General features: G+C 37.1%; 1 protein-coding gene across 2 annotated transcripts; it reads left to right on the top strand.

Annotated features, from left to right (window-relative positions):
• Positions 1 to 12,001: 12,001 nt before the first annotated feature.
• On the top strand, positions 12,002 to 17,276 carry LOC109052311 (gastrula zinc finger protein XlCGF57.1-like). 2 transcript variants are annotated; one of them, XM_042754768.1, is made up of 2 exons: positions 12,002 to 14,865; positions 16,398 to 17,276. In XM_042754768.1, exon 1 carries the CDS (start codon positions 13,025 to 13,027, stop codon positions 14,834 to 14,836), a length of 1,812 nt encoding a protein of 603 aa, XP_042610702.1. In that variant the 5' UTR covers positions 12,002 to 13,024; the 3' UTR covers positions 14,837 to 14,865; positions 16,398 to 17,276. The 2 variants fall into 2 exon arrangements, with proteins under 2 accessions (XP_042610702.1, XP_042610701.1); XM_042754767.1 differs by having other exon boundaries at positions 16,386 to 17,276.
• The last annotated feature ends 7,143 nt before the right edge of the window (positions 17,277 to 24,419 follow it).

Raw genomic sequence — 24,419 nt, 5'->3', positions numbered from 1 at the left:
ATGAGGCAGGGGCTTCTTTCTGCAGATTTAGCAGTAAGGTTTAATATCTCAAAGACCACAGTCAGCAGGATATGTATAACTTGGGCTAACCACTCTGTGGTTCAGTCAACCAGATGTGGACTGTTTGTGCTCTATTGACAAATTTCCAAGGACCTTTATTTTAAATAAATATTTCACTCAAAAATGAAAATGTGCTGAAAAAGTACTCACCCTCAGGCCATCTATGATGTAAGTGAGTTTTTTTTCTTAATTAGAACAGATTTAGAGGAATTTAGCATTACACTATTTGCTCAGAATCTTGGGTGGCCTGAGAGTATGTGCATTTTCAACAATTATTTTTATTATTATTTTTGGTAGACTATTAATTTACTCTGCAAACCTACATTATAGCTTAAAGTAGAAAATTTTTTTTTACATAAATGAGGAGTCATTTAAATGTTGCAACTTTGGTTTACTGTTTTAATTTGTACAGTAGAAAGACAAATACAATGGATTGAATTACTAAAATAAAACATTTATATATTTTGTACCCATTAGCTTTCATTGGTTTTAATCTAGAAATGAGTTCTAAAACTATACACATTTTTCGTACTTGTGTATACACTACAGTGAAAACCTATTATAAATAGCAATGACAATATTTGTTTATAATGTAGAAATTAGCTGTTCTAAAACTGTACATAAATTTACTATTTTAATTATCTAATGTGTGCATTGACTGTCTGTTAAGTGTGTTAGTGTGTGTGTGTGTGTTACTCACTAAGCACAGGTTGATTTATAAGCACAGGTTGGGCAGCCAGTAGTTGAAAAAAAAACAAGTCTAATTTATTTTTTACAAACTCCCACTTCTCTTCATCAAAGTCAATGCGCTCTAGATGGAAGTCATTTCTGGATTTTACAAAAAAATGACACCACGTCATCCCTGTGATTCCCATTTGTCCAATCATCTGAAAATGATATTCATGGCTAGTTTTCAGAGCAAGTGCACCATTTTCTTTTACAGAAAGGTATTTGCACTCTAGTACACTGTCTACATCAGGGCACTTGATTTCAAGCAACCCCAGAACACCAGTACTGTCAACCACCTTTCTATCAGGAGATGCACTATCAGGAGATAAATGGGGGGCCTGAGGATTTATGATCTATACAGCCAGTTCCAGGGAAAAATGGGGGGCATGAGGATTTATGACAAAGCCACAATGGAAAACACGATTGGGGGTTTGTTGTTATTTTTGTGAATCTTGAGACTATTCTTTTAAAATTTGATGAAGTCAGACGCTTGGAAACGAACACGGTGCCACATCTTACTGTCACTTTGTCCCCTGGTTTCTTTCTCTAGTGCCTCAGCATCAGAGGGAGTAACAGTCATACTTCTATAGAAACTACTCTCCTTCTCGTTGAGAACTGTTGAGTAAGTGCATGGTTGTTGTGGTAGAGGAAAAGGTGGGTAGTGATCAGTGGTTGTGGTGGGTAAGCCAATGGCTTGGTACGTCAACACTGATCCATGGGGCAGAAGTCCAAATTCTGATTCAACTTGGTCCACTGGGTATCTCCTTGATGCCAGCAGCAGTTTGTACATTTGACTATTGCTTCCAATTTTAGCAAGATTTTCACAAAGGTCATCAGCAAACTGATCACTTGGTTAAGGGGTTGGAATAGGACAGTAGATGTTGGGTATTATTCCATGACAAGATCTTTTATAGGATGTTTGTGGTGGATCAGCTGTTGGGGGCTTTAATTTAGATATTTTTACTGTATTAATAGGTTTGGGGCTAGACCCATAGAACGTGAAGGAACATGCCATGTCTTTGGTAGGAAGGTTTTACTAACAGTAGGTGGAACAGACTTGTATCCCAGTTTTATATAGTGTGCCAGGGTATACAGTAACCCAATCTGATGATTGCAGTGACCTAGGCCAGCTTTGCAGTTGCACTTTGACAGGCCAACGATGAAGGAACCTTCAGATGGAAATTCCACCTGGAAATAAAGAAACAAAAGAGGTAAGTCAATATTTATTTCAAATAATAACAATATCAATGTCCAGCATCTTGTGGGAAGTCAAGGAACATTCTAACAACCTTTCCCCCAAAAAATGGAGAGGTCTGCTGGTTGTAGGAAACAACATGGTAAGTTGTCATTGGTATAGTGATTGTATTTGTGTTGAACTGTTGATACTAAATGTTGGATGTGCAGGCAGTATAAATACATTTAAAATATAATTTATTCCTGTGATGCAAAGCTGAATTCAGTGTCACATGATCCTTCAGTAATTATCCTAATATGCCGATTTGGTGTTCATTTATTGATGGTGCCTAATTAATATTAATGGTTTGTGTTAATGCTAAAACAGTTTTTTTTTTCTTTGCTTAATATTTTTTTTGTGTAAACTTTGATACTGTCTTTTATAAACAGAAAGTTCAATGGACAGCATTTATTTGAAATTGAAATGTTTTGTAACATTATAAATGTATTTGTCACAAATTCTTAATACTTTATAAAATTATTATTGCAACTATTATTATTAAGGTATGTCAATTTGTCAGGTTCTCCTACAACCAGTGTCATTGAAAAGAAAGTGATGAATTTAGTAAAAAAAAAAGGAACTTTGGCACTTGAACTAGTGCCTCAACGTCTGAACTTGAACTCACTGTCTACTCGGGGTATCATTTTTTCGCATTGAGCGAAATGCCCTTGCCCTCACAATACAGCCTGCCTCACTTTTTCTGACTGCAAACATTGGAAAAATATTCGAAGTGCATAACATAAATGATTATAACATAAATTGTCCTGTTAATGTAAAAACGAAGAATGAAATTAACATAGACACACAGAATGCGTTTCAACCGGTAAGGCAGCGCTATCTTGCTAGCTTGTTTGGCTTCATGTGATGTGATATAACGTTAACCTTACCTTCAATATCGGTGACATAGCCCTCGATCCAGTTGCTGAATCCTTTTAATAAAACAGCTCGTGGGATTCGACATCCTTCCTCGGCCATTTTTCGACATCTAATATATTAAATCGCGGTAGCAGCTCTAGCTTGGTAGTCCAAGCCATTGTTGTGTACCTTCACTTCCGGGTTTCTTCCCACCGGAGCCTCGCTTTCAGTTTCAAAATGGCGGCTGCGTGAAATCGGCGTATTGGAACCTTCACTTAAAGGTGCATTAATGACCCTCATCAGTTCCTTTATGAACCCTTTTCTAGATAGCAATAACATTATTATTATTATTATTATTGTTATTATTAATATTATACATTAGTAATATAATTTGACTATATAAACAGAACACCATGATTGTCCATTCTGTTTAATACATATGTATTACAAACAAAAAACCAACAAACACGTAAATAAACAAACAAACAAACAAACAAACAATCAATATCATGCATTTATATATATACATTCATTTAATACCAAAAAAAAAAAAAACTGGCCATTGTGGGTGGCATATTGGTTTTGGCATTATAATACATGAAACAGTTTTCAATGAATGTCAGGGTGTCTCTCAGCTTTGAAGCATATTCAGTGTTGAAGATGAAGTGTAGAGCTGCGTTCACATCGTCTGCTTCACAGACCTCCTCCTCCCCTTCCATCATTATTTCTTAAAGAGACTCTACATCCAAGGCACGTCCCTTTATAAACAGCACAGGGTTGGGTGTATCTGGTTCCTAAACAAGGAGAAAATAATGTTATACTGTAACAATATTTAGTAGTTAAAGTGAAATGTACTATTATTTATAATTATATTAAAAAAAAGATAAAAAAATGAGTCGGTAATAAATCTTTGATGTTTTTTAACCTGTCACAATGTAATATATGTGTTGAAAAGAAAGATGAGGCAGTGTAAACTATAGAAAGGGTGGCAAGTGGTCATGAAAATCTAAACTATGAGCGTTTTGGTTGTAAGAATCCCTTACTAATACATACCTTACTTGACATCAGTGAGAAAAAATTCACAAATTGTATAACAAATTGTAATCAAAAGTATATGACCCCATTAAAGGGACATTTTGTCGTCATTTACTCTCCCTGATGTTGTTCCAAACCTGTAGAACTTTTTTCTTCTGCAGAACACAAAATAGGATATTGTCCATATGATGAAAATCATAAAACAACATGTCAATGATTTTCAGTGACATTCTTGAAAATAATTTCTTTCACAGAAGAAAAAGTCTTTTGAAACAACATGAAGGTGAGAAAATGACAGAATTTTACTGAATATTCCCTTTATTCATTCTTGCTGCTGTTACTGTGGAACCTGCATGGACACAAACAGTTCCACAGAATAACCCCATAAACAATGTTTAGAAGAAATCCTAGCCAAGAGAAGGGGTTGAAAAAGAAACGTTTATAGATTTAAATATTACGGATACAAATACACTCACCTCACTGATAACATAAAGAGATCTCAGACTCTCCTTTAACAGAAGTGGAAACAACAGGACAGCAGCAACCATTGAGACCTTTAACTTAAGATTTGTTGAATTGAATATGGCATACTATGTTTCTGATCATTGTGATTCTTAGCTTTACTGTTTGTGATTTTTTTACCTTTGTGTGCCAAATCAATGCAGATTTGTTTTTCTTCATCCATCTCAGTAACAATATCTCCCCCAGCTGCTCTTCTTTGGCACTCGTTGATCACTGTTTGTGCCACTGACCCCAACAGACCCTCACCTCTTCTGATACAAATCTTGGCCAGATAGATCCCCCATCTGCTAAATAAATAAATAAACATATACATGAAACATTCTCACAGGATAATAGAAATGTTGATATTGAAGTGTCACAAAGTGTCACTTTGTTTTAGTATCACTTTGTGTCACTTTGTTTTTTTTGTGACACTTATTGAAGTGTTGAAACATTCTCACAGGATAATAGAAATGTACATATTGAAGTGTCACTTTGTTTCTTTTTGATTGACTTCTGGTATGATTGTCTTTTTTTTTATTTTATTGAGGTTGAATTATATTTTTTTTTTTTCTTCAACATTAATCAAAGGTGATCTTTCTTTCTTTTTGAATTTGTTTTTTGGATTTTCTTTTTAAGGTCTTTTCTCTGCCAGTCTTTTCTCTCAAGAACTGGTGTTTGGTAACAAGGGCTGAAGACACCTTGTTGTGTTCGCCTGCTGCATGCCAGAAAATAGAGAAAATTCATAAAAAAAAATCATAAAAATCATTCTCTTACTGCCTTGTGCAAATAATCATGTATATGTGCATCTAATCAAACAGACCTTGAATTATTTTTGATTTTGTTTGCTTTGTCCTGTCAAAGAAAAAATCTCTGGTCTCAAGTCTTTTTTTTTTTTTTTTTACTGCTACAATATGTTGCTACAAACAAGCAATATGTTGTCTTGAGATTGATCCAGCTGAAATATCAATAGGAAGTCCTACAAAAGAGTTTGCAGAAGGGTGCATGTTAGTATGGGAAAAACAGCTCAATGATTTGCAAAGATAACAATATAGTTCAGCTTAACATATGTGGACTCCTGACCTGACCATCACTCCTAATTGAGCATCCTATTAAAATTGGGAATGAAATAAAAGTTGCTTTGTAATAACAACCAAATGCATAAATGTGAGAAAATGTTCGTCACTAGGTTCTTCCGTACATCCCACTAAATAATTATAATAGTTAATAATAATTTGTAAAGGTGTCCACATATTTTTAAACACATAGAGTAGTAATTTACTCGTGGTGTCTGTGGTCTTGCTTGCATCTCAGTCTTTAGGTTTTCTTGTAATCATATAAATTTAACTTAATCCTTCATTTTTGTTAATATTAAGCTTTCATAGTGTCAGTTAGGTTCATTAAAGTGTCTCCATCAATTTCAGTCTCTGTTAAAACAACAAGAGTCATAAAATTAAAGTTATAAGTTAGAGTTATAAAGGCAGTTATAAAGTACATACAAACAGTTTTGTTTTAATTCAACATACTACCTTGATAGGGACAACGGTGTCTCTTTTGAGGATTGATGATAATAGCGCCCTGCAGTTCTTCATGATTGAAGTAGCGGCACATGACCAAGCAATCAATGTAGCTCGCAGTGCCCTCTGTTGGTGAAAATAATCAATACACAAGTGCTCTTGTCACAAGCAGTCTAAAATCTTAAATATCTTGAAATAAAACATCTGAGAAAATGTCTTGAGGTGTAGTAACCATGGTATTCATGGAATAATTAACTTTGGACCGGTAAACTGACTTAATATTGTGGCCTCATTAACATCGTGTGTGCTTACTTTTTCTACAATTATGTGGAAGGTCATCATTTATTCATTATGTAATACACAATAATGACATTATGTAAGTGTTATTTTCATCATTTTTCAAAAAGGTCATAGTTTTTTTTAAAGGTTTTTCCGCGCAATCTCTGATCTTCCGCGCGCTTGAATGTTTGTAACGGTTTTTCTGCGTGACCTCTGATCTTGCATGTAACAGATTCAGTGCTTTGCAATTGCTTTGAGTTTTGTTTGTTTTTATTCTTAAAATCAAAACAATATTATAATAATAGTAATAATAATAATAAACAATTACTAAGACAGAAAGAAAGAAAGAAAGAAAGAAAAAAAAAAAGAATCTTGCTGATGAAACCTTACACAACACATACTGTAAATATGCTTCAGATATGAAGGAGTGTTAGAGAATGACATAATGGTGTTCTTCGATAATATAAACATGTGCCCAACCTGATCATGTCTAAAAGCTGTTTTGCCAACCAGATTCATTTAAAATAATTTGCTTTTGTCACTTGTCATGTTCTGAGCCGAATTATTAGGCTATCTGAGATTTAAAGGTTAAATGTGGTATGGGGAAAATTTAAAGGATGTACGGCTGTAAAATATGAAGATAGTCTATTGAACAAAGTCTATTTTTAGGGGTAAGAATTTCACTCCACCCTCTCAATTTAACACAAAATAGCTTCTTGTTCATTTATGAACATAAAACTGAATATTGATTTTTGTGATTTTTAATTAGTATTCTAAAAACTGACAACAACAACATGGTGCACTAAAGATTATTGTGCAATTTAGAGATATGTGAGGTGGTCATGGGAACAGACGAAACATTGTATCAACTCAAGGCCTAAACATTTTGGTTAAACTGATGGAGGCCACAACTGCGTCTGACATCACAATTAACTGAATAAAAGAAAATTAATTAATACTGAGTATAATTTAAAAATAGTAATAGTAATTTACTAATGTAACAAGTAAATGTTGTTCTAACTTTACTCAGTCTAGTCTTTACAGTACATCTTATAAGGTTCATGAAAGAACCCTAAATATGTAAGGTTCTAATATGAACCTTTTACCACAACAAAGGTTCTAAAAATAACTGCCAAATAACCAGTGGAACATTATAGAACCTTTAAGTTCAACTTTGAACCTTTTTGATAGCTAGAAGTTCACATTTGCACTTTAAAGTTCTTTTTGAACTCTAAAAGTTCAATCTTCTCAGAGTGTAGAGCTCTGTCTTCTATTAACAGATTATTAATAATATGACATCCCTAGACAACCTTCTTGTTTAACTGTTGTATAAAGAATTAAAAGTACATTATAGACTCCCGAACAGTAATAAAACACTTGAATGACTCCAAATATTTAGTTAAATGATAGCAACAATTCTTGTTTAACTGTTGTATAAAGAATTAAAAGTACATTATAGGTCCATCTGATGCCCATTTTCCAAAGTACATTATAGACTCCCGAACAGTAATAAAACACTTGAATGACTCCAAATATTAAGTTAAATGATAGCAAAAAATAAGTTTGTAAAGGCTGAGCGACGGTATACTGTTTCTGAACATTCCAACACCCCCGCGCTGCTGGAGTCGGGGTGTAGAGTAATGTAAACGTGTCGCGACGCTCACGCATCTGCCCTAAACACAACAACGATGAAATGATGAAGTGTAGGCAATGTAGGTGTGAGATGGGCACTAATGGTCAGAATATTATAGACAAAAGAATAATGTATTTTATTTTGTTCAGAGTCAAGTATCATGTTTGCAATACAAAAGAACCATAATCAGTCCTTCATGAGAAGTGTGAATTGGCAATAATCTGAAAACTTTAGCATGATGTAGAAAAAAAAAATATTGAGTCAGTTTGTTACTTTATTTTATTAGTGTTCAATTATTTAATTGAACTGGATAAATTGTTACACCTTTTTATAGTTTATGATTTACTTTTGATAAAAACAAAGGTTTATTATTGTATGTTCGTTTGGCATTTCATTAACTGTATACCCTTTAAATTGGCTTACTGAAAGAACAGCAGCAGCAGTATGGTGTAACATTTATTTGAAACACATGTATTTGGTACTTGCTACCTTATCTTTCCTTTCATTCTTTTCATGGCTTTGGAAAACTTGTCTTGGATGTTTCGCTGCGTCGTTTTTTGCACCAAGCCAAGGACACCAAGCTTCGTTTCTATTTCTTTCTAGGAATTAAATGGTTTCTCTGAATCTTTAAAGTCTATCCATGTGATCGTACAGGTGCTAATATATTTATGCCAGCTCAGCTATTCCACACTCCAGTGTACTCATGTTGCTAGTGACTAGAATGGAGATATTGTTTTCTCTTGCCTGACCTCCGTAGAACCCAGAAAGTTTGCTCTGGTCAGCTATTTCGAACTGCCGAAACGAACTCAAAACTAACTTCGATTCAGCCTGATTTTGTTCAAAATGACGTCATATCAGTTCGTTCTTCGATTTCGTTTGAAGTATATCTGGGCTTTAGGGTCTCAATGAAAAGTCCATAACATACTTTGGTTAAAATTTCTCATTGGTAGTGTAAAACAAACAATTTACAGAGCAGAAGCAATTATCTGTTTTAGAAGTGTGAAATGAAAAATGAATTATCAGTAACTAATCAATACGTTATGGTCTGAAGTGGATTTTGATCGTATAATGTGTCAGAAAGTGAGTCAAATAGAAAACTTACAGAGCAGAACCTATGATCGGATTTCACAAGGAAAGCAGAAAAAAGAAACACATTAAAAGTCAAATATTGCATAGTTCTGTATGGATAAACATGTACTGATCAACCTTTTACAGACAATAGTAACTATTACAATATGTTATGAACATCATTAGAGGATTGGACTGCAACAGTTTATATTTCATATCTTTGATCAGGCCCTCTAAAGGACATCGCTGTGGGCCCCTGTCTACTTCTGGGCCTTATGCGCTCTGTCCCACTTTTCGCACGGTAGTGACACCCCTGATAAGGAGAGCGTATAGTTATAGTGAGGGGTAGGGTTATTCGTGTTTGGGGCGGCATACGCGATCATTATATGACATCAAGTACTGCGAGAGCCACAGAGAGCAGATGGCTCCGCCACATGCTTTTGAATCGCTCTAAAATCTAATACACCTCATCTCACGGGCCGGTCCGTTTTGACGGCGTGCTTATGCTCACATCCACATGTATAGATGTCGTCGATGTGGATCAGTTCTTCATTGTGAGTGAGGCAGAAACAAAGTTCGCAATTTTAATACAATATTGACTGTTTTGGCTCAAGTTTGCTGGTGAAGATGCAGTCAAAGCCACAGCAGAACTGTGGTCTCCCAGCAAGACACAGCGGTGTTTCGTTATACAGTATTGACTGTTTTGGTTAATGTTTGTGTGTTTTTATGTTGAATTTTTATAAAGTGATTTTAAAGTAAAATTTTGATAATTAAAAGTAATTCACCGCCATCTACTGGTGAGTTGGTTTCATATTTAAAAGAATTTCATATTTTAGTTTTTTGCGTTTTTTTTAACTTTTTTGTTTTGTATTATTTAAAACATTAATCTTATCAAATTATTTCTGCATTTGAAATGTTGTGATGTAAATGCATTAATGGCACCTCAGCTTCATTAAACAGTCTGTAAATACATCTAATGTCACTTCAGATGCAGCTTCTGTTTCCTCTGCAGTGTAAAGATGGAGTTTCTTTGATTGTTTTTATGTGGATGTTGAGATGTAGTTTTTTGTTAGTTTTGTTGTTATTTTTTGTTCATACTCTTAGGACATCTTTGGACCGATTTTCTAAAGGTAAAAATATACTGGAACTATACTGATAAATACATCACATTGAGCTTATAATGAGCAAAGTGAGACACTTAATATGCACATAAATGATAATATATTAATATAGTTTGATGCTGTAAATACTAGTGCTCAGGTGCAATTTGTATTGCTGGAAGTTTTATGATTGTTTCTGCACACAAAACTAACATAAGGTATATTTACTTTATTCCAATGAGTGTACTTTGAAAATCAAACTATATTTAGGCTAGATTCATATGGACATGCTGCTGTAGTTATATTAGCTGTAGTGGTGAATGAAGACGAGTTACTTCAGTGTTTGTTTTTATATTATGATATATTGAGAGAAATAACAGTATTATCTTTAAACAGTTATCTGTAAACACTTTTAGCATCTATCCTTCCCCAAATAATGTGTTTGTAAGAGCAAACACTCAGAATAAAGTGAGATGATCTGCTGATGATCCTGAATGTCTTGTTGAATGAGTGTTGATTGAGGCTCATCAATATTAACAGAGCTGCTGAAACACTCTTTATTTCATGTCAATAGCTACTGTTCTCGCCTCATTTATTATGCTGATGTCTTCTGATCTCCTGTAAATTGCCATTTAAAATACATTTCATTGGTGTCATCAGAAGGTAGGCAATTTCCTTGATAGCACACATACATCTCGGAGATGTCTATTTGACGTCTGCATTTACATCTGCAAGATGTATTTTTTAGAGTGTTTGCTCATCTGCAATACATCTGTAGATGTTTCCTTTTAGATGTCAAATAGACGTTTAATAAGATGTCTTTAAGATGTTTATGATTTAGAATGAATGTAAAACTGACACCTGAAAGACGTCTGTCAGACATTTGTAGACAGCATCTTTAACAGATATCTTGCAGACGTACATGTGCTATCTGGGTTGTTCCTTAAATGTGTACATTTATTTGTGTCTTTATGCTTCCAAATGCTTTCCGCACAGTTCTTTACTTTTTTCTATATAGCTACCATTATTTTAATGAAGAAACGGAATACTGTTCAAATTAAAAATGAAAATGTTTGAATTATCATGTTATTTTACAACAAACAGATATAAATGCTTACATTTGTGAATTAGTATATGGGTCAAAGACAAAAATGGGTTTATATAGAAAAAAACAGGCATATTTACAACAACAATCATTTTATGTCACATTCAAACACTGTATTTAAGGATCATAGTGCAGCCCCAAAATACTCATTAATTGTCATGTTTAATCTTTATACTTTGACATTTTCTTTCGTTAGTCAGCAAGAACTTTGTAATCATTTAAAGTATAATAAATTCTAATATGATCCCTTATTCTTCTATATATTTTATTAAGTACGGGTCATAATGAACAACTATGCTATTTCATTTTTAAATAAATATATATTTTGCACTGAATGATGATGGAATATTTTGTTTTCACAAAAGTTATTCAAAACATTCAAATATACACAAGTTTGCACTTAATGGGTTTTCTATGTATATAAAATTACTTTTTCTAAATTAATTTGATGCAGACACTTAAATTTGACATCTGGTCTTTGACCCTATAAAAACAGATTCAGTAACTGCTATATTTTTTATTTGGGCAGATCAGCTCCTCCCACACTGGAATTCATCATCAGTTAAGCTCCTCCCACACTGGAATTCATCATCAATGAAGCTCCTCCCACACTGGGATTCTTCATCAGTTAAGCTCCTCCCACACTGGAATTCATCACCAGTTAAGCTCCTCCCACACTGGAATTCATCATCAGTTAAGCTCCTCCCACAGCAGTTCAGCAATAAATGCTGGGAGATTCCCATCAGTTCAGAAGTGAAGACGAGCTTCAGAGCCTCAGGAAGAGCTGAAATCTGCTCAGAGAAGATGAGAGATCCAGAGCCCTGCAGAATCAAACACACTGAAGACACTGAAGAACTAACAGGTTGGTGTTTATTTTTCATTCATGATTAGGGATTTATAATTCTGGGAATTTTCAAAGTTGGAAAACTTCCATGCAAATTAAAGAGAATAAACTGGAAATGTTCTGTTAGCCTATAATAGGAAAATTAAATCTAGCATAATCTTGGTTAAATCTACAAGATTTAATGCAAAGAAAATTGACCAAGTGCATTCTTCAGTACAAGAGTGAACTGTATATATGTGACAGAATTGTGGTTAAAGGCATAGTTTACTCAAAAATGAAATTTCTGTCATCAGTCTGTCACCCTCATATTGTTTCAAACCTTTATAAGTTTCTTTTTTCTGTTGAACACGCACAAAACTTATTTTGAACAATATTGGTAACCAAACAGTTGCTGGGACCCATTGACTTCCATTGTATGGAAAAAAGGGAGTCAGTGGTTTACCAAAATTTTTATTTTTTGGTTACGAACATTTTTCAAGATAACTTTTGAGTTCAGGAGAACAAACAAATTAATATTGGTTTAGAACAACTTGTGGCAGTTTAGGCTATTTTATGACAAAATTGTCATTTTACGGTAACTATCCCTTTAACTTGCTGGTAGCCTTTATCTCAGAAATAACCTCTCTAGTCATGGTCTCACTTACATGTGTACTTACATAGTAACTAGATGTGTACGCAGTATGTAACCACAGTGTAAGTACACATTGGTACATAGTATCTACAGCTGTAATATTTCTGTAAGTACACATTATTATTCAGCTGAAAATCCTCATCACTACTATTCATGATGGTGAAGAACTTTCGAGTTAAAAAGCTTCAAGCACTTCATCAAATTAAGATAAAGATAAAATATATAGTTTACACCATTGTTTTTTTTTTTTTTTTCAAGCTAAAGGGATAGTTCAGCCAAAAATTACTCATCCTCAGGTTGTTTCAAACCTGTATAAATTCCTTTGTTCTGCTGAACACAAAGGAAGATATTTGGAAGAAAGTCAGTAACCAAACAGATATTGCCCCAGATGTTTTGGTTAATTTAAAGTGAATTCTTTTTTTTTTCAGAGCTGATGGAAGAGAAAGAGGAGAGTGAAGAACTGAGTGAAGTGGAAGAGGAGCATCATGACAAACCTGGAGAAAACCCTTTGAGTCGCTCAAAGAATAATAAAACCATTTTAAAGAAAAGAAAAGCCAATAAATCAGTCACCTGCACTCAGTGTGGAAAGAGTTTCTCAACCAAACAAAAACTTGAGCGTCACATTAGAGTTCACACCGGAGAGAAACCGTTTACGTGTGATCAGTGTGGGAAGAGTTTCACAACCAAATTATATCTTGAATGTCACTGGAGAGTTCACACTGGAGAAAAGGCGTTCACATGTGATCAGTGCGGAAAGAGTGTCTTACACAAACAAAGTCTTAAGCGTCACATGGAAGTTCACACTGGAAAGAAGCTGTTCACGTGTGATCAGTGTGGATATGAATTCACAGAAAAAGCAAACCTTAAAAAACACATGACAATCCACACTGGGGAAAAGCCGTTCACATGTGATCAGTGCGGGAAGTGTTTCTCACACAAACCTTATCTCGTCGCTCACATGATTGTTCACACCGACGAGAAGCCGTTCACGTGTGATCAATGCGGGAAGAGATTTAAAACAAAAAACAGCCTCGAGCATCACAGCAGAGTTCACACTGGAGAAAAGCTGTTCACGTGTGATCAGTGCGGGAAGAGTTTCAGACAACAAGGAAACCTTAAAGGACACATGAGAGTTCACACTGGAGAAAAGCCGTTCCCATGTGATCAGTGCGGGAAGAGTTTCTCACACAGACAAAGTCTTGAGTGTCACATAAGAGTTCACACCGGAGAGAAGCCGTTCACATGTAATCAATGCGGAAATCAGTTCACAGGAAGAGGAGCCCTTAAAAAACACATGACAATCCACACGGGAGAAAAACCGTTTTCATGTGATCAGTGCGGGAAGAGTTTCTCAAACAAACAATATCTTGATCTTCACATGAGATTACACACTGGAGAGAAGCCGTTCACGTGTGATCAGTGCGGGAAGAGCTTTACACAAACAGCAACCCTTAGAGTACACATGAGAATTCACACAGGAGAGAAGCCGTACTCATGTGATATATGTGAAAAGAGATTCTCACACAAAAATACTCTCGAGTTTCACATGAGGATCCACACCGGAGTGAAGCCGTTTATGTGCGATCAGTGTGAAAAGAGATTCTCAAACAAAAACAGTCTTGAGGTTCACATGAGAGTTCACACTGGAGAGAAGCCGTTCACGTGTGATCAGTGCGGGAAGAGCTTCACACAAAAACCACATCTTAATGCACACATGCAGGTCCACACCGGAGAGAAGCCACACACGTGTGATCAGTGCGGGAAGAGTTTCACAAGCAAATGTCATCTTCATGTTCACATGAGGATCCACACCGGAGAGAAGAAATACAAGTGTGATCAATGCGGCAAAACATTTCTTAGGTCATCAAGCCTGAAGTCACACCTGACAGTTCATACCAAGGAGAAACCACATTCCTGTTCTGTATGTGGAAAGAGTTTTTCACAGCTACAGAGTTTACATAAACATGAGAAAACACATACTGGTGTGAGAGAGTACATGTGTTTTGAGTGTGGCAAGACTTTTACTACAGCGAGACATTTAAAACTGCACCAGAGAGTTCACACTGGAGAGAAACCTCACAAGTGTTCACACTGTGACAAGAGATTCAGTCAGTTAGGAAATCTGAAAATACATGAGAAGATCCACAGCAGAGAGAAACCGCGTACCACATGTGATCAGTGCGGAAAGACTTTCTCTTTTAAAAGTCACCTGAAGCTACACATGAAGATCCATACAGTGGAGTGACCACATGACTGCTGTCTATTTGGGCAAAGGTTTGTTCATTTACCTTCTTTATTTGCAGATATTTGTTTGACCTTAGCATTGCATAGTGACCAATCAGTTTGTGCCATGTAGGAAACAATTGCCCCTCTCACACAGAGCATTGATTCCAGAAAATGCCTTCTGTGTGAATGCAAACATTTTCTGGGATTGATCTCAGAATCAATTAGGATGATGGGGACCTGTTAAGTTTGCTAGGGTCAGTCCCAGAACATGCTCTGTGTGAACAAAAGTCCGGACCAATAGCGTAAGGGCTGTCGTAGAGACGCAGATGAAGTTGTGATCGTTCGCCAGCATAGTGGAATGGTGCACAAGTTTGTGATTAAATCAGAGAAAAACTGCATAAGTGCTGTTTCTTGAGAGATGTTGAGTGTTTTATGGGATCTTTGCATTTACATATAGTCATTTAGCAGACGGTTTTATCCAAAACGACTTACCAATGAGGACAATGGAAGCCATCAAAAACCACAAAAGAGCAATGATATATATAAGTGCTATAACAAGTCTCAGTTAGCTTAACACAGTACACGTTGCAAGGGCTTTAAAATAATATAATAAAAGGAAAACAGATTGAATAGAAAAAGAATAATGCAAGCTAGTGTTAGAGGTCTTTTTTATAATTTATAATAAATGAAAAGAAAAATGATTAGAATATAAAAAGAATAGAATACATTTTAAGAATAGAATTGGAATAGTGCAAAAGTTAGAGGGTCAAATAAAGATGGAAGAGATGTGTTTTAAGCCGATTCTTGAAGATGGGTAAGGAGGTCATTCCACCAGGAGGAAACATTTAAAAGTCTGTAAAAGTGACTTTGTGCTTCTTTCTTTCTTTCTTTCTTTTCACATTCTTTGCGGGATGTGTATGTGAATGATAACTTGTTATAGCATTTGCATATCATTGCTCTTTTGTCTGTTTTAATTGCTTCTATTGTCCTCAGTGGTAAGTCACTTTGGAAAAAAAGCATCTGTTAAATGACTAAATGTATATGAATGCATGCACAGATTCTAGAAAAACACTGGCAATGTGAATGAACTGAAAAAAAAAAAAACTATACCAGGACAAATACCGGAACAAACTGGTCTCTTTTGCACTGAAGGAACTGTTTCATAATTTGTACTGCTTGTTTGGCATGATCGCACCACAGAAAATAGGAACCGTTTAGTTTTAGGAACTCTGTTTGGGGGGAACTTATTTAGCTCCTACTTTAAAGTAGGGTCTTAAACAGTTCTATAGGAACTTCCAGTGATGCAGTGCATGCTGGCCAAACACACACAAAACACTGGGGCTACCTGGCATTTTTAAAAAGCAGTGTGAACATATTTACTCTATGAACATGAAAAACAGTGGCAATGGAATTTACCTGTTGTCAGCAGCATTGTATTAGATCATAATCGTGTACTGCAGTTGTCGACCAGATTTGATAAGATTAAATTGACTATTGAACTCATCAGAGATCTTGACTTTGGGCTTTAATTTACATCTCTCATTTGTCTTTGATTTGAAATGTCACAGTTTTTCTTTTAGACCTGATGAAACACCTGAAGATTCACAAGAGAGTTCACACTGGAAGTAAGCCACTCAGGCTTTCGATCTGAAAAAGCAACAGATAATTCACACTGTGGAAAAAAAGTATTTACACTGCAACATGAGATAAAATCTGTATGAAAGTCTGGAAACACATGAAAGGATTCACACTAGGAAACCACATCAGAGTCTGATCAATTATCTAGTCCATGGTCACAATCACGGTAACTAGATCATCTTCAGATGCAGCAGTGCGAAAGCATTTCTTGCAGAGATTCTGTCCTAATAGACATGACGAAGAAACATACTATTTTGGCTTTCAGCCATTTAGAATTTTGTTGTAAAATACTGTATTTTTCTGAATGCATTAGCAGCGTGGGTCATCGGCACAATGCCCTGAAGGATCTTAAAAAGTTTTAACCTGTTAACCTTCATGAGGATGGACTGAAATGTTCTTTATTTACATAAGTTTTAATGTAAGCTGTTGTAATTACCTCAACAAACTATGTATCATTAACTCTTTCCCTGCCAAACCAGAATTTTCCGGGTTTCCATGTACTTGCAGTTATATGATCGGAGCGCTATTATGCATGTCCTGAATAAGTCTAGTATCACTTGATCAAAAACACAGACAAGGAAGATGCAGAAACGAGTGATCTCGTAGTAAGCATATCCATATGAAACATATTGTGATCATCAATAATAAACAGCATTTAAATGAAAACTGACTAATGTTACCACGTGAAATTGGGTCCTGGAAGTGGTAAAGGAATGTGCAAGCTTTAGATATGCTGATGGAAGTTATCTACTGCTTCTTTGCTGTTATAATAGTACTGAATATGTGGCAGATGTGGCATTTGATAAAAATGTCCATTTTGGGATGTGTGGTTTTTTATAAATGTGTCTTTTATCAGGATTTTTGCATTTGATGTTGTTTTTTTTTGTCAGCTTTTTACACAAAATTTTTTTTTTTTTATGAGAATTAATGACATTATTTAATAAAACTGTTTCTTTTGTTTAAAGTAGAGGGTCATTCTTTATTTTGATGTATTGCATGTTCAGATATTTATACAACAAAATTTTCTGGGGACCATGAAATTTTTGTGAAAATACTCAAAATTTGTTGTGGTGGATGGCAGCTTTTTTCAAAAGAGTTAAAAAGATCCAAGACACAAGCTTCAATATTTGACCTCTTTTTTTATTTAAAAAACTTATAGTGGAAGTAATGTCTTAAAAATAACTTATTTTGCCCTTTTTTACAAGATGTAAAATAAGTCTCTGATGTCCCCAGAGTATGTATATGAAATGTTTGCTTAAAATCCCCCACGGATCATTTTTATAGCTTGTTTAAGTTGACACTTTTCAGCACCGAGACTTGAACCTGCGACGCTCGGCTTACAAGTCCAACTCTCTAACCATTAGGCCACAGCTGCCCCCTTTTTTATTTGTTGTCGTCTCATACTTTCAGATACACTGTTATTTCTAAAAGATACTGCTTATATGTTAGCTTCTAATATATGGCTTTACCCCACTTGTAGCAAATCCTCTCAAAAGAGTTGTATGTATTAAATAATAACAATTGTATATGTGCTGCCAGTAGTAACTGTAGCAGAATTAAATTGCCAACAACTAATCTGTTCGTCCAGCGAACATTCAGAGTAAGTTTATATCAACTCTAAGAAAGGATATTTTCGTGACCACAGAAAGTACTTTCCTACAGTATTAATGCATAGATCATGTAGCAAGGATCAGGATTATAAAGGGACATTACTTTGCAAGACAGAATCAGAAACTTGTGTAATTTCTGCACAAGAGTTTTAACTAAACACTAACACAACTAGTCAAAAAAACATACATACACTCACGCATATATAGAAAAGGTAAGCAAACAAAATGAGAGAGATCATTAGAAGAACAGGAAATGAAGATATGGAAAAGGAATCTGTTAACCTGTAAGACCATCAGCACCATTTATAATGGGATCAATAGCTTATACCAGGGGTCAGCAACCTACGGCAAGCGTGCCAACAGTGCCACGCAAAACTGCATACCGACGTACATTTTGAGGTAATAACTTAATCATATTCACACATCCTATGCATTATTAGATGGACAGGACCTGACAATTATATGCAGCCAAGATGGCTGCCCAAGGACATACATCAACAAAAATTATTCAGAGACCAGATATGTTTTATATTTTTTTACAAGTGTAAGTGAAAGGACACTATTGGTTCATTTATGTAAGTGAGGATAGCAAAATAAAGTAAACTGTGACAAATTATACCCAAAAAACATTGTGGACTACCAGTAAAACTGATACAAATTTGGCACCAAAAATTATTCAGACCAAGTCTGGTAGTCCTCAAATAACATTATAATCTCGTCTTATTAATAAAAAAAAGACGCTGCATCAATTTCGTCATAGTTTTTATCATCATATATTAGTTTAAGCTTGTCAACATTTCATCTTCGTCACAGAAAAAAAATGTTCATTAAAGAAAATTTTTTGTCCTCAACTTTGAGGAAATGAACACTGGTTTACTCAGGAACTGAGTTGAACCTTGGCAGTCTTGAAGTTGAGTTCAGAAACTCAGAATGCTGTGTCTGCTACTGTCTCTCTTGATGTACCGCAGACTCAGAACGGTGGTTGATCTGATATTGTCTCAACCTTGCAGGGCTCAGACTCAGAACAAGGAGTGTCTTTGGGGAAGGTACCTTTATCTCTTTCTGATGAGGAGGAGACTGGAATCTGGTGCCTCTCCATTCCAGGAATGTGATTGGCCTCTTGTGTTGCCCACCCTAGTGTGAAACTCATTTGCATACAGTGGAGTACAAAGTTAAGCATTGTCTATAACATTTCACCCATGCAATATTTCTTTACCAAACCTCTTTCGAATTATTACCCATATCATGGGGAGTAAAAAGAGTCCAAGGTAAGCTAGGAAGAGAACCAAGATAATGCAGCACCTGAAACACCTATTTCTGAAAGGCGAGAGAACAGTAACTTGTGACAGACAGTATCAAATGCTGAGCTAAGGTCAAGTAATAGAAGAATGGAAAGATTACCTGAGTCACTGGAAAGTAAGAGATCATTGACAACCTTTACATTGCAGTTTCAGTACTGTGATGTTTCAATCTGGTTTCCGCTCACATTTCAAACTGTTCATTGAGAGCTAGAACAGACTGTTGCTGAGGCTACGTCCACATGAAGCCAGAGCTTTCCCTATCCTTATTTTCCCCTCGTCTCAAGAAATATCTGTGTTGACACGAAACCATGAAACCAACACAAAACGATGTAGTATACATGCCAGAAAAACACAGAGATACACTAAAAACAGAGAAGACGACATGGAGCATGAGCATAAACTTTGCGCACTGTATTCAAAAGAAAATGGAACACTGCATTTATTAATCTGTGTTAATGTTAGTTAATAAAAAGACAACTCAGTTCAGAGTTTGTTCATGTTTTTGTTGCTGTACAGTGGTTCTTGAAAGTTTGTTGATTGTATGCATTTTTCTAGACATTTGCGAAATAAAGGCAATCTATAGTCGTGAAGAGCTTCTAAATGTTGGTTTAAGGTGCCAAATACACAACTTTAATCAGACCCCCACTGGATTAAACAGACCCTCTGACTATCCATGGATGACCCTGCCGAGTAGAAGATATCGGAAGCAGAGAAGAGAATGGAAACAAAAGAGGGGATGCCGAGCTGGTGGCGGTTTGTGTATTTGATGAATTAATTAATTCTTTATTTGTCATTGTTATAAATAAAAACAAAATAACATTAGAAGCTCCCACAATATAAATGTGATAGTCCATAAAGTGCGAACTGTTATATCACCAGTCCACAGGGCATAAAGATTATTGTTTTTAAGAATACTCGTTCAACAGTCTCACTGCACTGGGATAAAAACTGTGGGCCAATCTGGTGGTTCTTGCTTTGAAGGCCCGGTATCGTCTCCCCGAGGGAAGCAGGTCAAACAGGTGGTGCGCTGGGTGCGATGGATCTCGCAGGATGTTATGCACTTTCTGCAGGCAGCGGGTGGTGTGGACTGTTAATCTGCGGGAGGTTAGTTCCGATGATATTTCCCGCTGTCCTCACCAACCACTGGAGTGCCTGCTGTTCGGCCTTAGTGCAGCTGGAAAACCACACCAACAATCCATAGGTCAGCACGCTCTCAATAGCACAGTGGTAGAAATTTACCAGGAGCTGCTTAGGGAGTTTAGCTCTACTCAGCTTCCAAAGGTAGAAGAGGTGTTGCTGTGCCTTTCCCACAGCTGAGGTGGTGTTAATGCCCCAGGACAGGTCCTCAGTAACAGTCAGTCCCAGGAACTTAAAGCTAGGAACTCGCTGTACCTTATCACTTCCAATGAAAAGTGCAGTGTGGTTAAGTTGTCCTTTTATCCTAAAATCCACAATCACTTCCTTAGTCTTCTTGTTGTTAAGGACTAGGTTATGCTCCTTACACCATGTTGCCAGGTGTTCAACTTCCTTTCTGTATGCAGTCTCATCATTATTGGTGATAAGTTCTAGCACTGTAGTATCATCCACAAATTTAAAGATGAGATTAGATGACAAGGAGGCTAGGCAGTCATGAGTAAAAAGCGTGTAGATTAATGGACTGAGCACACATCCTTAAGGGGCTCCGGTGTTAATAACTAAAGTGGATGAAGTATGCCCACCAACTCTCACATGCTGTGAGCGATTGGTTAGAAAGTCTGTAATCCAATTGCAGAGAGATGTGTTTAATCATAGTGAATGCAGTTTTGCTATAAGTTTGTTTGGCCGGATCGTATTAAAGGCTGAACTGAAATCAACAAAGAGTAGCCTTTCATAGGTGTTCTTGTGTTCTAGATGTTGAAGCAGGGTGTAGAGCGCAATAGCAATGGCATCTTCTGTTGACCTGTTTTCCCTATAAGCAAATTGATACTGATCCAGTGTGGGTGGTATGGCATTTTTGATGTGATTCATTACCAGTCTTTCCAAACATTTTGCCAGTATGGGTGTACCCGCCACAGGCCTGTTATTTTTCAGGCATACTATCCTAGATGTTTTAGGTACTGGAAATATTGTGGCTGTTTTAAGGCATGCTGGGACCCAGGCTGAGGACAGCGAGATGTTAAAGATTGTGGTGAATTTTTTTTTTTGCCAACTCTCCCACACAATCCTTAAGCACCCTCCCCAGTACTCTGTCCGGGCCGGCCGCTTTCCTGGGGTTGATGTTGCGCAGATCTCACCTCATGTGTGGTCTCACCTCACCTCATGTGTGGTCAGGACTGGGGCAGTGTCACCGGAGGGCATCAAAGGTTGTATCGGTTAATTGTTGTCTCAGTCGAAGCGAGTATAGAACAAATTTAAGTCCTCAGATGCGGTGGCACAAATATCCGCTGAGGGAGATGTGTTCTTCTTATAGTCCGTTATTGCCCTGATGCCCTCCCACACCTCCCGAGGATTTTTGGAGTTATTAAAAAGGGCTTCAATTCGCCTTTTATGCTCTAATTTGGTCAATTTAATTCCTCTCCTTAAAGCAGTCCTGGCTCTGCTGTAAGCACTCCCGTCCCCAGATCTATATGCTGCATCTCTCGCCTTGATTAATTTTTGTGTCTTATGAGTCATCCATGGCTTTGATTGGGAAAACACACGTATTTTCTACCAGGTTGTAACACTATCTATACAAAAATTGATATAGCCCATAACAGAGGTAGTGTATTCATCCAAAGATTCCCCCGACCTCTGAATACCTCCATATTTTTGAAGTGAAAGCAGTCCTGGAGCTGAGGGATGGCCACCTCAGGCCATATTCTTACCATCTTTGACCACAGGTGCAGCGGTTTTAATTTTTGGTGTGTACTGTGGATGTAAAAAAGTGAGAGGTGGTCTGAAAGGCCCATTTATGTAAATGACTATGGTGGCGTTTGTGCTCCAGTTGTTAATCAACACTGCTCATCAGATTTGTAGTTCCTTGCAGTATGGTTGCACGGTGCACCGATACTTCAAAAGTATCGCGATTCTCGGAAATTAAAAACGTCACGATTCCTAAATTTATTAGTATCGATACTTCGAAGAATGGCCGCGTTCCAGATTTGTAAGAGACTTATTTCATGTTGGTGTGTGCAATGCACGCTTCCAGTGCCTCCCTATGGACGTCTGTGTTTTTTCTCCTCATGCATGCAGCAAAAAAGCTGCAGCTGTCATGTGACAAACACTACAGCGAGATGGCTGCATGTGCGAGCACAAGTGATACTGTGGCAGCCGGTCCACGACTGGTAGAAAAAGATGACGTGAGGAGTGAAATATGGAAGTACTTTCAAAGTTCAGAATCAAGATAAAGTTATTACTCTTATGTTTCTTATGATAACTGAGATAATGCTGCTAAATTTATTCTTTTTTTACCTTGAATGTCATTGCTCTAATTTATTTTTTATATTTTGATATTTTATATTTTGCTCAAATGTTTAATATATCTGCTGTTCACATTGTCACGGGAGGAGCAAACGACAGACACAGTGGGCGTGGCGTCAGGCCTCAGAGAGGCTTTTATTAACAGATAATAAAACAAGAGGGAATAAAAGTGTCCAAAGGGGGAGAGTGTCCAAAACAAACAGGGGATCTGGTGTCCTCGCCATGCTGCGGGGTTCCTGTGGGTCAGGCAGTGTTCTGGAAGGTAGGGTCCAGGTAAGGGGCGGAGTCCGGCGGCAGCACGCGCTCCCCTCTTCGGTCCGGGGCGCAAGGGGCGGCGGCTTCTTCCAGCTGCGGCATCCTTCTCGCTGGCTGCGGCGCTTGACGGGGATCGACAGCCTGATCCTGGCCAGATGGCCGTATAAATGGGAGCGGTTCTCGTGCGGTTCTCGTCCGGACCGTGGGTCCGGCAGCTCACGTCTCTGGTGGCGCGGGAGTCCCTCAACGCACCCTTCCTGGACCCACGAGGACACCAGTGTGCATGCACAGGGAAGAAACCTGGGTTTTTAAACAGTGGCGGTGATGAGGCTCCATTTCCTTCAGGTGTGCCCCATCACACGCCGCCAGCCCTGGATCATCCAGCGCCCTTCCTCTCTCACACGTCCAGTCCTGTCGGGAGCCTGGTGAAGGGCGGCGATTTAGGACGGGGTGCCGATAATAATTAGGGGGGAGGCAGCTGACTCGTCACAATATGTTCATTTATTAGTGAGTTATATGATTAGAATGTTGTCCCGGTTTTAAAATAAAGCACAGCAATGATATTTGAGACTGTATTTTCCCTTTTCAGAAAAAGTATCGAAAAAGTATTGAAATCGCAATTTACCGACTTGATATCGGTATCGAAACAATAATTTTGGTATCGTGACAACACTACCTTGCAGTAAAATGCAGACCATACTACCTGCCGAGAGAATTTTCTGTTGTTTCTGTGCTAGCTGTCTGTATACTACCCGGCGCTAATGCTAAGCTAACACACGGCTACCTGCTAACAGACATTAATAAATAACAGAATGCATATTTTCATAGTTGCTGGAGACTAAAATCATGTTAACCTGAAAAGCGTGCTTTCTAAATTCGATCAGCATGTTGTGTCACCAGAGCAGCAAATTCTTTGGACTGTGTTTACTTTAACATCAACAAAGGATATAGAGCTCATCCTCTCTCCCATCTTGGACAGTCTGACCATCTATAACGCTACCTTATCCCAGCATACAACCCCATTTTTAAAAAACTGAAGCCCGTCACAAAAATGGCCTGTGGACTCTACGTTACAACTGCAGGACTGCTTTGAAAGAACTACCTGGAGAAAATGTTATGACTCAGATGTAGAGACTTTCACAAACACTGTTCTCTGATACATCAGGACCTGTATTGAAAGTGTAACAAGGGCCCCGGGCTGGACTCAGCCAATTCAGCGATCCATCAGTCAGGAAAAAACACATCCTTGTCACCACCTGTTTGCTCTGTTGCCCTCGGGAAAACGCTACAGAGCACTTTAAGACTGAGAGACCGTTTCTATCCCAGAGCAAGAATCGAACTGAACAAGCACTTTCTATCT

Source organism: Cyprinus carpio, unplaced genomic scaffold (assembly GCF_018340385.1).
Source record: "Cyprinus carpio isolate SPL01 unplaced genomic scaffold, ASM1834038v1 S000006590, whole genome shotgun sequence".
Lineage (NCBI taxonomy): Eukaryota > Metazoa > Chordata > Actinopteri > Cypriniformes > Cyprinidae > Cyprinus > Cyprinus carpio.
This window is presented reverse-complemented; position numbering and strand designations above follow the sequence as displayed.

Excerpts from the sequence above, each read along its gene's own strand:
- LOC109052311 (XM_042754768.1), top strand. The coding sequence starts at position 13,025 with ATGGAAGAGAAAGAGGAGAGTGAAGAACTGAGTGAAGTGGAAGAGGAG.